This window comes from Lonchura striata, chromosome 7 (assembly GCF_050655825.1).
Source record: "Lonchura striata isolate lonStrDom1 chromosome 7, ASM5065582v1, whole genome shotgun sequence".
In the NCBI taxonomy this organism is placed as follows: Eukaryota; Metazoa; Chordata; class Aves; order Passeriformes; family Estrildidae; genus Lonchura; species Lonchura striata.
Genome location: NC_140709.1, coordinates 19597046 through 19612102, shown reverse-complemented (window position 1 = coordinate 19612102; position 15057 = coordinate 19597046). Strand labels below are relative to the sequence as shown.

The window sequence follows — 15057 nt, the reverse complement described above, 5'->3', positions numbered from 1 at the left end:
AGCACAAGGGGCAAATAAAAAAAATGCATGTCCAACACCTCTGCATATTGAGCTTGCTTCACAGTGTTTTCTTGCATCTGTTTTTTAAAGTTTTTTTCTCAGATTTATTGCTTGGGGTTACACACACATCACAGAATGCTGGTAGATTTTGTCTCTGTATAGCCTAAATATGCTTATCCTTCTGAACAGAGCTTTAGAATAATTCCTGAGGTATAGATGTTTGGACTCAATTAAGCCATTAAAATGAACTTCTTTTGAAGCAAATACACTTTAAAATAAATAAAAGAAGCATATTTAGAATATATTTTTTTAAATCAGAATCTCTTGTTATAGCAGTATTGTTTTGGCAAGAGAAGATTCACATCACAGGAACCTCTTCCCCCATAGAGTGGGTCTTTGCTCTGTGCTGTTATTGAAGAGACTGGAAGTGTTACTGGTGTGCTTGGACTGACTGTTACCACCAGCCTTATTTGTAATGCTCTTTTCCTTGGGCTCTTCAGCAAGAACTCACTGCTCTCCAGTACTGTATTTGAAATCAGTCAGTTCACCTACCAAATGATGATTCTCTTTTTCATGGGAACACCTCTTATGAAATGTTTATTCCAAATTTTGCCTTGTTAACAGGGACAAGGTACTTGTGAAAAAACGGAACAAAATTTCCCTTGTGGTTACACTAGAAATCTTTCATCCAGGTAAAGAGAAATGAATTTAAGTCTGCTGTATTGTAAATAGTTCAGTAAAAGGTGTTGCCTGATATTTAAAAATAAAGGACCATAAAATTGACATGCTGGTTTTCTTCTTACTACAAAGAGATGGAGTTTACAACTGCCAGGAAGAGGAAAGGAAGGAAAAGCAGGAAGGGATTTCAGAGCCAAACCTACTATAAATTCTGAAAGTCTCCTCCTCAAAGCCATGCTGATGTTAATGTTCTAGTGATACTGAAAAGCAGTCAACTTCAAAGTTATCACATAGGGATTTAACACTGCTAAATCTATCAGGGGATAGATTTATTTATATATTTGTGTGGTTTTGCATCAGATGTTATATTTTCATACCTGTTTTGGAGATATGATAATTAGATAAGAAATTGAAAACATTTCCAGTTTATTGAGGGAAATGAGAGTCAGACAACATAATACCTATAAGAGTGTGAAATAGAAGGAAGAAAAGAGATGCTATAATTTAGCACACATTTTTATGTGTGCTAAATCTTCCCCATTTTTATGGGGAAGCATTGAGAATTCTTGCTTTCTGTCCTGCTTTCCTCCTACCAAATAAAAAACCAGACATACCATAAATCCTGGCTCACCAACTCCAGGTGGGCCAACAGGGCCCGGTCTTCCTGTCAAGCCAGTGTCACCCTTCAAAGAAAGATATATACTTGATTTAGGTATTTTTATGTGTGCAGCATATAACAACTCATCAGGAATTTTGTGCTTGAAATATTAGATGTAGGAGAATACAGGAACAGCAGAGAAAATCTGAGTGTCCTCAGAGTCATACACCACACAAGGCCCAGCAGGATTGAACTGGGGTGTTTCACAGCTTTGGAGGACAGCATCAATTCTGCATTTGAGAGAAGACAATGCTGAGTCTAAAAGATTAATTATTCCCTTCATACACCCAGTCATGTATCACTTACTGTCCTTTCCCAAGAAGTCAGTATTTCTATCACGGAGTTTCCGTTCTTTTTATGCCAGTCATCTAAACCAACAAGCCTGTTTTGCACAGATTAATTTCTGTTTAAGACTATGAATGGGTTTTTACCTAACCATACTCTTCTTGGGTTGAGTTTATGTCAGGCATAACAACTACTGTAAAAAAATCCTTTAAAGTATATACTGAAAATGTATTTTGTTCACAACTGTTTGTAAACAGTTTTGGTAACATACAAAATACCTTTCTAGTACCACAAAACCAGCATTTATGGTCTTGAATTTTCTTGTGAATCAGCAAGACTATTAGCTCAGTTGTCCTGGTCCTTATCCTTACAATACAGGCAATACAGAAGATGAGATTTTTATACCTTTGGGCCTGGTAGTCCTATTCCAGTCTCTCCAGGCAAGCCAGGTGGCCCAGGAAGACCTCTTTCACCCTTTCAAAGAATGAAAACACTCTTGCTTATAAATTGGTGTCTAGGAAAATCAGTTTAATTCACATTGTAGATTAATTTTTAGTGCATCCTGAATTTCAGCCCATTGGAATTGTCTTACACAGTACTTCATCTGTTCATCCTTTCAAAGCTTCAAAATTCTCTTGTAATAATTAATCATGCACAAAGATAAGAGATTTAAGGAAAGGAAAAATGTTTCATAGCATGTAAGTTTTGACACTCAGCTGTTCTGTGTATCACTGTTGATCAGTTGGTGCAAAGGAGATTTCAAGAGAGATAACAAATAATGTCCCTTATACACTTATTTTCAAGTTTTTCTTCAGGACAATATTCCTTTTGAACTACAGAATTCTTCTTGAGAATATTCAGTTTCAAGAAAAGGCTTGATTTGAGATGCCAAACAGGATTCCTATTTGGCACTTAGGGAAAAAAGAGTTTTACATTGAAAACAGAAGAAGTGCAATGCTAAGTAGTACTCTGTGACTCTACCATATTTTAACTGTTGATTAATAAAGATGGGAGTGTGATTTGGACCTGAATTCTATACAAAGAGCAAAGTAATAAATACCTTTCTTAAGAACCATGTAGCATGCAAAAAGTACACAATTTGCTATCTGTGTCAAGTTAAGCTGTATCCACTACAAGAAGAGTATTGAATATAAGGATAAAACCATAATTGTTGTGAGGCTATATTAATAATTTTTAACATTAATTAAGAGAAGAAATAAAACAGTTCTTGCCTTTGATCCTTGCAGGCCTTCAGGCCCTTGATCTCCAGATTGTCCTTGCAGACCCTATTAAAACAGGAGTGGTTTCAATGAGATTTTTCAAGCTTTCATAAAAATGGCAGCTTGAAAAACAATCTATTATTTGCTGAAGTCTGCATGGAAATAAGAGTTTTAAACATCAGAACTGAAGCTTTTCTTTGTGATGCATGTATATTTTTAGCTACTCAACCCAGCTGGAGCTGGTTCTGATATTTGGGGAGAGAATTTGTCTCTCCCTTTTTTTGAATGCAATTAAAGGTAATCTACATTCAAGATGTACTGAAACATCTATGATGGGCTAAGCTTCTTGGCCATTAGTCTGAGAGTATTGGGATGATAAGAGACTAAAGATTTTCCATGTACTTCTTGAAGAAATGAAATAGTTAAGACACTGAAAGAGAAATGAGTGATTTTGGTCTTTATGGAAGTGTGTTTGCTGTGGTCTTTGAGACTGAATGATTTATAAAGATGATTTATTTGTCTAGATTGCTTCTAGATGGTATTAATTTTGCTATTTAAGAAGATTGATTTTGAGTGTCTTGAACTCAGCAACTCAAAGATTCCATGTCAGTAGGAGTATGATGTTATTTCAGATCTTTGAATCCCAGGGAACCAGGTATAGTTGTTTTCATAGCTAGTTTGGTTTTTTTTTCTTTCTTTCTTTTTTCTTTCTTTTACCTGTATCCCTCTTACTCCTCTGGGGCCTACTGGACCTTCAGGACCCTGAAAGATAAGTGAAAAAAGATTATATATTTTTGTATATTTAGATTTTGTTAAAAACTTTTAGGAAAATTTTTACTAAGGTATCTTATTTAAATATCTTTACATTAAAATCAAAATTAAATTTCAGAGAAGCTCAGCAACCACAAACTATTAAATAAATATTTTTAAATTGACTGGTAATCAAAGTACAGCATAATGATGAACAGAGTTAATTATCTAGGACCAGTAATCCAGGATGAAACTATTATTTGCTCTATTTGAAATAGTTAAAGCAATTATGCACAAAATCTTAAAGATTGGAGTTAGAAATCTAGTTTTCATTTTTATGTCTCATTCCCTTTGCTTACTATTTCAAGCCTTCTGCCTCTGCTAGAGTTTTACCATTGTTTTAAACAGGCTCAGCCTTGGGCCGTAAGAGGAATCATACAAAAATGTAGAAAGAGCTCAGAAAGGTGCTAAAAATGGTATCCTTGCTTACTACATACTTCAAAACTATAAGATGTCTATTTCCCTCAACCTTAGAACTAATATATGCCTTAAATCTATCATCATGGTTGTTATTCAGGGAATTGTATTTTTTTGTGGTTTAACTGTATTTCTTGGAAACATAACAACTTTGTGGCTTCTTACTCTGTCTCCTTTTATTCCTGGGATTCCACATTCACCTCTTTCACCCTGGAAAGGAATAGGAATAAATATTTATGAGTTATATTGGCATATCATCCTTATTCTCTAGGTACTTTAGTTGAAAACCTAAATGTTATACTATTCAGGACATATTATAGCAATTGTATGGCAAGTTCATGGAGGAACAGTTGCATCTTCTATTACAGCTTGTGGAGCAGCTGCTAAGATGATGTTATTGTTCCTTACTACTACTTAAAAGAAATACGGCACTATATATAATAAATACCAACAAAGATGTAGGCATCAATTCTGACTAAAAGACATACCTTCTCTCCTTTATGTCCAGCTTTCCCCTAGGAAAACAAAAAAGCAAGGCAGGTTGTGATGAGATATAATCCAAAAGTAGGAACATGAGTATTGGCTTCCTTAATATTCTACTCTCTTCAGAAAAATAGCATTTCAAATAGAAAGGATGACTCTGATAAATATGGCAATATGATTTGAAGTACTGTGCCTTTTAGTGATGACAGATGCTGTTGTATGGGTAAATAAATTGCATAAATGTATCATTTTAGACTGGGATTCTGGTGATGTAAAAGCAGATCAAGTAGAGTTGATATTTCCATCTTAGTGAAAAACATGCTAAAATAAGAAAACAAGAAAAAGTTACTAATTAAAGAGGATGTACTGAAAAAATAAGAAAGCATAAAGTAGAGGGATTAATATGTGAATGAATTCAGAATTACGTGCTAAGAGACTGGTCCTACACTTCCTATATATATTTCATTCAAGTTTTTCACTGCTATTATACACAGAGTCCTTTATTTGTCAAATTTAAATAAGCCCCAGATTATTCAGGCAGAGTGGCAATTTCTGTAATGTTCTTTGATTATCATATCAGAGCATTACAACGTTTTGGAAGCACTATGTGTTATTGGGAAGTATTTTCTAGATCACACATATAAGAAGGAATTGTTCCTTTTCATTAAGCAGTGAGAATGTTTTCAGTTCTTCTAATGTTAATGAATCATTAGATGGTAAACCTGAATTGTAATTTGCTCTTATAACAATAAAAAAAAAAAACAAAAAGGGGGTATTTTGCCTTAAAGGAACATTGCTCACTGGAGAAGGAGAAAAAATATTTTTTACCTCTATTCCATCTCGTCCTGGGATTCCATTCAGACCTGGGTCCCCCTGTGAATAATTCAACATCAAGAACAGTGAAATAAAGACAAGACAGATCTTCCTCCTAAATCTGAAAAACCAATCACCTTTGCTCCTTTCAGGCCTGGAGCTCCATCGTCCCCAGTGCGACCCTTTTTACCCTGAAAAAAACAAAATACAATTCTTATATATGTTGGTAAGCATAATTGTGTTTTACAATATATATGCTGTTTTCCTCAAACTTAAGATATTTTCTTCCTATAGATTTATTTCCCAAAATCTCTGCATTTACTATAACATTGAAATTGAATATCTGGGAACAGCAGGACCAACTCAACAGGCAGTAATTTTTCTCTTTTGTCTTTGTTATAAACGAAACTAGTTTGTTCAGTTCTTCTCTGAAGAAAAGAGGTGATCAACTGTTTTTGTAACTACCCATCTTGCTAAGTGGATGTTTTGTTTTCTTCTCAACTCTTTGGGGTGTATGCTTCTGTGTAAGCAATACCGGCACTTTCCAAGTAAAGACAGTAGATATTAATCCAAACAAAACTGCCACTTGCACACAGTAGAGGGAACATTTTCAATTAAAGTGCATTGTACTGTGCTGCACAAACCCAGAGTGTCTTTCTGTTTGTATCTTTATAGGATATTCAGGTCAAAAGGATGAGGATGGGCAAATCTAGGGTTCTCTTTCAAGCTCTGACACTGTCCCTTCACCTTGAGCAAGAGCTATAAGGTACTATTGTGCTTTTTCTTCAATGTCAAGGATATAATATCAGATCATTTTGATATTATCAGATCATTTTGAAATATAAGCCCTGCAGTTTAGATCACCAAGCCTTGTATGAAGCAAGCCCCTAGATTTGCTAAGGAGTTCTCTTTGAAAACTATTCTGAAAGAAGTCCAGTCCATTTTATTCTTGTCTCAGTTGTTCCTAATGCTTCAGTATTTTGCTCTCTCTCTTGCTTTCAAACAGTTTTTTGGATATTAATAGTTGATCTGAGGCTAGTTAGATCCAGCTAGTCTTGTCTGATTGCAACAGGAAAGGTGCTCCTTTCTGCCTTTCATACTGCTGTGGCTAAAATGTCACCACACCGCAGTGTTCATCCTATCTGTTCCCACACAGAGGGAGTGTCTCATGGCGTTCTCAGGTCTCTCTCTGCACTTCCTGCTGCTGTGGCATCTTCACACAATGTAACTATGGAGGAGTATGTATTGACCCTTGAACTACTGTTGTCTCAGGTTTGGGTTCAAATAATTTCTTTAAATTTTTTTAACACTGAATTACATTTTAACTTATACTGTCTATCAGTTATTTGAGTAACAGCCACTTACAGCAGGACCAGGAAGGCCTCTTTCCCCCTTCTCACAGTTACATGTGTCAACCTGGGGACACTTTGAATGAAAATAGTAAAAATCAGCACATTTTAATGGAACAGATAGAAAACACATTGACATTTTCTTTAAGTTACTGTATGGCTAGTTTAAATACACCTGTAATTGCCAATAATTATATTTACATGTTTTACAGAAATCTTTTAACTATCAGTTTACCACTGATCCAGAATGTGGCCTCCAACACTCCATCAAAAATTTTGCATCATTCCTACTCCTAAATTTTCAATCATCTTGATAATGGCTTTACCTCCAAACTCTTCATAAGGTCAGTTTATGCTGTGTCTGTTTTGTTTTCATTACTAGGAACTGTAGAGATAGCCAAGGAGATGAAGTAAAAAAAGCATCTTACATCCCTTTACTTAATTCCATTGTATGCAGGATAGTTCATAGTTTAGTTCTAGCTAGATCTATAAACAAAATATGTATGGATATATACTTTTAGTTAATACAACTCATTATAACACTTCATAATCTTTCTCTTCTGTCATATCTACCATCAGGTGTCACAGTCAAACATCATTATGATATGCATTTATGTGATTTTTAAGATATTTTTGAATCTTTAAGATCATGACAGAATTATCACAGATACTGTAGTTATTTTTGAAGGACGGATAAAGAATGTAATTTTTATTTTCGGTTTAGTTACTTATTAAACCTCTGCTCATCTTGAAAGATGTCTAGAAGTGAAGGGTTCAAAAATTATTCTTATCTGAATATCCAGATTAGTCACAATATGTCTTCCAAGGCTAACATTGACTGTCTTAATACTTCTATATTGATGGAGAAAAATTAACATGTCAGTGGAAATGAGTGAAAACTGAATTTTTCAAAGTTTTCGAACACTCATACTATTTAGCAGTTTGCTTGAGCTGCTTAGGAGAACCCTTTTTGTCTGAGATAACTGTTGCCTCAAATAGCCCTAACATCTTTAAAAGGAAAACTAACTTTATTCCCCACAAAATGCCAACCAGACCTATCAAAACCAGAAGTCAGGGTGACACAGCATGAACAAAGTGAAAAAAAGCAGTGCTGGAGCTTTGAGATCTTACTCTTTTTTAAACCCTCTTACCTAGGAAGAGGGTTAAGGGTTAGAACTGCCCTGTCTTCAGCTCTGCATCATGTTTTCTTTTTCACTGAGTTTGTCAGAGGACATGTCAAGATGTATCAGCAAATTCTTGCTAGCCTGAATACTCACACACAGTTTCTTTCTTTTCTTTTAAATACTTTAGGTTAGCAAATTACATTAGTAATTAGGAAATTATTAACTTATTAATTTCTAAATACATTAATAAATTACCTTAGGATAGCAAATTAAAGCTCTGTCCTGCAAATTCAAAAACATGTTTAACTTGAAGACAATCCCATTAGACTCAGCATTTAACCACCTTCCTGAGCTATCAGTTTTCCTGAATTATGCTTCCATTTATTTGTAAATATCTATATAAAGCAGTAAGTCTACACAGGAAAAAAAATACTTAAAATATTTACCTCTTCCTCAGACAGGTCTTTCTGTAAAAGACAGATATTGAAAACAACATTAGAAACTTAAATCTTAATCCATCTCTACAGAAAGGACACTGCAAGATGTAAAAATAAATAGATTCAGCAACTAGGTAATTAAATTATACAATAAATATATTGATTAACATCAATTAAACTTACATTCTAGCAATCTCTAGAATATTATTTAAACCAAACAGCAGCCAAGTTATTGAAAGAAGGCACCTGAGGATGATTGCCTGTTTAGAAGAGGTAAAATAAAGTGTGTTTTGTTACTTGAGAGGTGATTACTGTGACACAGGAAGCAGGAATAGTACCAGAGAAGATGGGAAGTGTGCTCTTCAGGGAACCAATGCAAAATAGAAGGCTGTCTAAGTGAAGGACAGGAAGACAGGAAAGCCAACACGGGCATGTTCTAGGGCCTGTGTGAGATCACTTTGGTGTTCATTTCATTGCAGAAGTCCCCTGGTTGTTATTTATAATTCTAGTTTATATCTCTATACATGCTCAGCTATGGACTCCATCCACAGCTTGTTCACCAGGGTTATAGGCTAGAATATGGCTCTATTCTCCATACTTGGCAGGGAATGTTTTTTATATATTAAGTTTAAATAGAGAAGAAAGGTATCAAAACAAAGCTTCAAGCTCAATTTACATATCTCCTCTTTATTATAGGGTAGATTTTCCATGGAAATTTAAAGATATCTATCATCAAGTTCAAATTTCATCTGAATTGAGCTATCTCCATGGTCTGCAAATTTATTTTCACTTCTACAAGAGCTGCATCTTTTTCTGATACAAAAGGCAACTTCACTTTCCTATTTGTTACAGAACAAAGCACTAGGATCTAAAAAAAAATTATTTTTTTAAGACAAGAGATTTGAAATGCCTTTCTTAAGAGGAAAAACAAAGATAAAAATAATGTTTAAATCTAATTCAGTTTGCAGTCTCAAATATTTTGGATGACAAGATCTGAATGGTGGGAAGAGAAAGGAAATCTGTATTTTGGCACAGTGATCTCATTAAAAATTGGGCTGGTTTAACATGTAAAATGTACAAGTTTCTTCAATGGTATACTGAAGAAATGTATTTTCCAAATATTGGAAATAAGATTTACATACGTTCCTAACGCTATTTCAAATTCTTTCTCATACCTACCATTTCTTTGAGAACCTTCTCCACAGTTTCTTTCTCCTGGAGGTTGAAAACGAACCTGGATGCTGGGACACTGGCCAGGAGCCGGAGCTTGGCAGCATTGCTATCCTCCTCAGCCACTCTGGTCATTCCCATTGTGAAAAATACAATTCCTTGGTGTTTAGCATCAGCTGTAGCTGCAAAAATATCTGGGTTTCTTGGATGATCCACTCCATCAGTGAAAAGCACGGCTACTTTTACACTACCCAAAGTCCCTTCAGACATGTAGAGCTGGGTAAGATTAGTTATAGCATAAGTTGTGTAGGTGCCATGACCTATGTGGGTGATGGGAGCAATGTGGGATTTGAATGCTTCAGGACCTTTCCAGTCATGGAAAGTTTGCTCTATAAAAACAGTGCTGCTGTATTGAAGTAAGGCCATCCTCCAGCGCAGGGTACGTCCAGAACTAAGCTGCAGACTTTGCATTCTGTCCACTGTTTGCAGTACAAATTTTTTCTGCTGTTCATGATTATAGTCCTTAGCACTTTCAGAGCTGTCCAGTAAAAAAGCAATTTCCAGAATGCAATCTTCATCTAGAATAAACAGATATGTAGGTGAGTGGAGCGACTTCATTCTAAATCTCATTCTACCCTTACATGTATTTTAGGATTGAAGAGTGGGTTTGGGATTATGGAAAGTTTTGATGACATCTGTGTTCACCAGTGTGAACCTTTCAAGAACATAGAGCTGAGTAAGAAACTGAAGGTGTGTTGATATCTTGTAGTATGAAATGAGAAATATTGTAGTGTTTTTTAAATTTCATTCTGTCGTCTTGTCTGGTAATTCACTGTATATCCTACCAACATAGGTGGAAGTAATGTATAAGAAAATGAGGCTTTACTGAACAAGACACTGGAATGTGATTTGACAGAGCTGGATTTTGAATGAGTGAGTGTTAGTACTGATTATACTGGCTGATTATAAGCATCTAAAAGGAAAGTTAACCTGTAGTCCAAAATCCAAATAAATCAGGATGTTTAAAATCACACCAATTTTAAAATGACAATATTCACCTTGATCATTTGAGCTGGGATATTTTTCTACAATATTTGACAGAATGCGTTTAGGTTTTGATCTTCTCAATCCATATATCTTCTCTTCCCTGAGATTTTCTGCTAAAAACTCATGATGTTCAATTATCCATAAAAGCCACCAGAATCTGAGAAACATAATTTGTTTGTTTCCTAAAAAACACAAATACAGAAGCACAGCAGTACAAGAATGATAAAACATGATTCAATTTTTCTTCAACTTAGCAGTCTTGCATTAGCAGTCTTGTTGCTTAGCAGTTGCTTTCGCAGTCTTGTATTTTAAATTGTCATCCCTAAAAACAAGCTGATTTAACTCTCTTTGGGTAAAATATTTTCAAAAACACACTATAAATAATAAATGGAGACATACTAGAATGATTTTCAAGCATAGTGCATATTGTTCTAGCACATGACACACTGGAGACAGACTTGTACAAACACATTTCAGTTCTCTCTCATTGCCTGGTATCATTTGTACAAGCCATGGCTGTACCCATGTGGATGCACTGTGAACCCCAAGTGTAATTCACAGAAGTATTTTTTTTCTAAACCTGCTTTTTCCATGGCTGAGATAGAAAGAAAGAGGTACTGAGGCAAATCTCAGTTTTTCCCTGCTCTCTTTACTTTAAGAACTGACGGCTGTGCACATTTCTCCCCACTATCCCACGCCCCTGGCCTCAACAGTCCTATGGAGAGCAGTCATGGCCTGAGGGTGCTGTCAAGACATGAATGTACCTGCTGTGCAATCCTGGGGATGTGGGCCTAGAGCGTTGAGCCTAGGTTCAGCAGCTACCTACTGATAGGACTTTTTCCTTCAGAAGGGATTATAACTGTCTGTCCTGGACTCACATGCACACCCAGAGTAGCTCACAGGCTGCTCATGTTCTGATAAATTATTCCTGCTGCACTTCGGTTTCATTGCCATCTCCCTGCAAACTCTCCCCAGATAGCTACAGTGCATACCCAAAGGGCACTTTGGTGGCAAGAATGAACCTCCCATGATTGAGCATAAGTCATCTCACTCATAAAATTCCCTAACACAGCTTTGGCTGCAGGGTTTCTTGGCTTCTGATAGTTAGGGTGGGAATTCCTGTGCCCACAGACACAGACATAGAGGGCAGGGGGTCCTTACCTCAATGCTCCTAAGCAAAAGACTGCGCAGAGATTCAGGATGCTGCTCTGGGCTCGCTGGCAGCTGCGTTACCCTCCCAGTGATGGGTGCTCTGTGAGAAAAGGAGGGAGAAGCCAGGCGGCAAGCTCATGTGAGAATCGGTGTCATATGTCAGGAGAGGCCAGCAGAAAAGAGAAAGGCAAAAAACAGCAACCCTGGCTCCCCCTCCTCCGCACCCAGCCGCTCCTCTCCTCCCCCCGAGGCTGTGCTTATGCATTCTAGGTTTAGCACCCGCAGCCGTTTACACACGAAAATCCTCATCTGGAACGGGGACATGAATGGAAGAGGGCTGCTCTTGCCCCAACACTTTTCCCTACACACCAGCCCAGTTCTGTTCACCCTCTCCTATCACTATGATACACACTTTACCCTCATACTTTTGCACATCTCTCATGTGTGACTAGGCAGCGTTTTGTAATGGGCATCATGTTGTCAACATCATCTTAGCAGTTGATGGCTGAAGGATCCCTTTCAAACCTAAAAGGATCTCTTCATAATGAGCGCTTACTTTTAACTACTGAACTAAAAAGATATTTACTGTCCCATGAACTTGGCCAATTGAGATTTCAGTTCCTGGTGAAACTGTCCATCATCAGGTGGTTAAAATAGGTAGGCCAGTCTGAAAGCCAGTTTCAGTTTCTGCAGATTTGTCTTTGTCACACATCTCCTTTTGAAGACTGTAATAGGGAACAATGACTGACACATAGAATGATGCCTTCAAAATCTAAGCTGGGTGGCTAAGGGTCCTGAAGGCTATCTCTTTTACCAGTGATTGCAGCTTGTCACTTAGTTCTTCAAAAATCCTCAGACAACTTTGCATTCCAAATTAACATATTAAACAAGTAGCTTTTTTCACAGAAATACCTTTTTTCTTTTACAGTGGACTCAATTTTCCACCAACAGGCACACAAAGAGAACCCAGTGCTAACTCCTGTCCTCTTTTCCATCTTCAGTGTCCAGCCAGCTCAGCCCACTTATCACAGGCACAGGCAAGGCAGCTGAGGAGATTGTGGGGAAAGAATGCAGCTTTGGCTCCAGTTTAGATATATGAGAGAGACTGGTAGGACAATGCAGCTGGATGCTGAAGCCATTTGTTATGGTTCTAACCCCATTTTCTATTTTCCATATTTGCCGGTAATTAGTCCAAAAATGGGTGAACTAGGATGACTGAATGCAACTTTACATATTGTATGGCTGCTTATCTTCACCTAAGCTGAAACTAACTCAGCTACAGCTATTTGTGCCACAATTTCAGCTAAGAAAGAATCTTCTTTCAGGGCTGGAAAGAATTTATGTTTATTTCTCTCCATCCACTTTGGTTTTTCTGTGCTTAGACTGTCATATTCAGATTTTGATTAAGGCAAGGAATGAAAAGGCTATATCTTCTCATTTAGGAACACAAAGTGTATGGTGTTTAACTGAAATAAAGGTATAATAAATCTCCCATATCCCCTAAATCTTACTGAGAAAAAATTCTAATTTTAGCAAGAAAAAGCACATTATTTATGGTTGGGATTGTATTCCTCTCATAAGCAAAGCATTGTAATTCTTTCATTTTCTCTGCTAATTCCTACCTCAAAACATAGCTGGCAAATATTTTCTTAATTAAGTAACTATTAAACTATTGCATGTTTAGTAGCAAGTTCCTGGCTTCAGGCTATTTCCTTTTATTGGTGAATAATGTTTACCTTTGGGACAAATTTTTCTCTTTTTATCTTGGCCAGGTGCTACTTTAAAAGCTTAGTGAGGCCTCCACATTTTTATACCTGTTTTCATGGTATTATTCTGTCCAAAATTCCAGCTATGTGACATAACACAATACACTTCTAGACTTGCAGTCTTCTGAACTTTTAAAAGATCTCAATACCTGAACTGTTCTTATAGTGACAGCTTATCAAAACCTGAATGATACCAATGTAAAATATGTATGCCCTGATACATCTGAGATAAAAAATAAAAATTAACAGCAAGACTTCTTGCCTCATGTACCACAAATTTTACGAAGTGCATATTTAATATTTTCATGGCATTATTCTGTATGTATTTTTAAAATAAACTAAATGCTTTAAAACATATGCTAAAGAACATTCATGCTTTCATTTAAGTGTTATAAATTTATTGCTAAATTTTAATATTTTTTTGTAAAGGAGTAAAAATGTGTTTTATTTTTTCTTGAGGCATCTAGATATTGGATGTTTCTGCACACAATTGCATTTCCATTCCTCTCATATTTAAACATATTTTAGTATTTTTTACATCTCTGGGAGATGACACTACAGACTCCTGTACTTAGATGACTAAGTTGGGCCCAGCTATCTTACCTCATACATGCTTCCAACATTAAGACTGGTAATTGCAGGAGTCAAAGACTGACATGAATATAAGGTTATGTTATGGTTGCACCAACTGAAGCTGAGATCACAGATATAGCAGCATATTCAGATCTCTGGATTTTTTTCCATCACTTTTTAAACTCCAGCAGTTCTCAGCTGCCAGTATTTCAAAGCTTTGAAATTAGGTCTAACACTTTTTTTTCAAAGAATAGAGGGGTATATGAGAGCTATTAAAAATCACATCTAAATAGGTTATACTCAGTCAAAGGGAATTCCTTATAGTTTTAGAACCATGAGGAAAGGCATCATGAAGAAGGATCTGCAAGACTTTTTTGCAAGTGAGTGTGTTTAAGCACTTTTAGGAAAGGAAAAAAAGGTGATATTTATACCCCTTTGTTGGTGGCATTACCATTGCATAGGTGGTGACAGCTTCAGAGCTACATGAGGTTGCAAGAGCACTTTGAAGAGGCACTGAATGAAGAGCTGGGGCTTAGATGTCACTGCTGTGGTGTAGCATGACCTCTTGTGTCAGCAGTAGCCCTCACTATTGCTGCGTGATGGGCAGAAGTAGCAGCAAGCTGACAGTTCCGAACATCTTTTCCAGAGCTCTCTTCTTTACCTGCCCCTCCCTTCTGTCTCTGGGTACCTGCCTTTTTTACCTCTCTTGAGCCTGGTCTGGCTCAACTGTGACTCCTTCACCCACTGTTCAAGAAATCTCAATACATTACTGAGAAGCCTTGAGTAATTTCTCTTAAGATAGAGTAACTAGTGTCTTCTAGCATTATATCATGTCACTAGAATGTGATAGAGTCCTGACTAGCCCTTCAGCTGTCCTACAAGCCTGCAACATCACTGGATATGGAATTATCATGAGCCAGCACAGCTGGCAAAATGCCATCTGAATATTTCTGTATGCTAAAGGAATACTGAACCACCAGGGAGGCCAGTTTGTGGGAGCAGCATGAAGCAGATAGACCATGCCTTTGATTTTCCTCTGCTCTAGTGGTAATTTTTTTGGTCCCAAAGAACTTGA

The 15057-nt window shown here is 36.6% G+C and overlaps 2 protein-coding genes across 8 annotated transcripts in view; one reads left to right on the top strand and one right to left on the bottom strand.

Annotated features, from left to right (window-relative positions):
- LOC110472785 (uncharacterized) overlaps positions 1 to 14986 on the bottom strand; it is a 36673-nt gene extending 21687 nt beyond the window's left edge. For both annotated transcript variants that reach the window (XM_085584378.1, XM_085584377.1), the window contains exons 1-13: positions 11653 to 14986; positions 10503 to 10673; positions 9454 to 10022; positions 8284 to 8304; positions 6730 to 6789; positions 5502 to 5555; positions 5380 to 5424; positions 4557 to 4583; positions 4234 to 4278; positions 3559 to 3603; positions 2854 to 2907; positions 2027 to 2095; positions 1293 to 1361 (exon numbers count right to left, since the gene is read on the bottom strand). In XM_085584378.1, coding sequence (XP_085440504.1) covers positions 1293 to 1361; positions 2027 to 2095; positions 2854 to 2907; positions 3559 to 3603; positions 4234 to 4278; positions 4557 to 4583; positions 5380 to 5424; positions 5502 to 5555; positions 6730 to 6789; positions 8284 to 8304; positions 9454 to 10022; positions 10503 to 10659 — 1215 coding nt within the window. In that variant the 5' untranslated portion in view covers positions 10660 to 10673; positions 11653 to 14986. The remainder of the gene's footprint in view (positions 1 to 1292; positions 1362 to 2026; positions 2096 to 2853; positions 2908 to 3558; positions 3604 to 4233; positions 4279 to 4556; positions 4584 to 5379; positions 5425 to 5501; positions 5556 to 6729; positions 6790 to 8283; positions 8305 to 9453; positions 10023 to 10502; positions 10674 to 11652) is intronic.
- Positions 1 to 15057, top strand: part of LRP2 (LDL receptor related protein 2) — a 150908-nt gene that overhangs the window by 6621 nt on the left and 129230 nt on the right. The gene's annotated exons all lie outside the window — the stretch shown is intronic.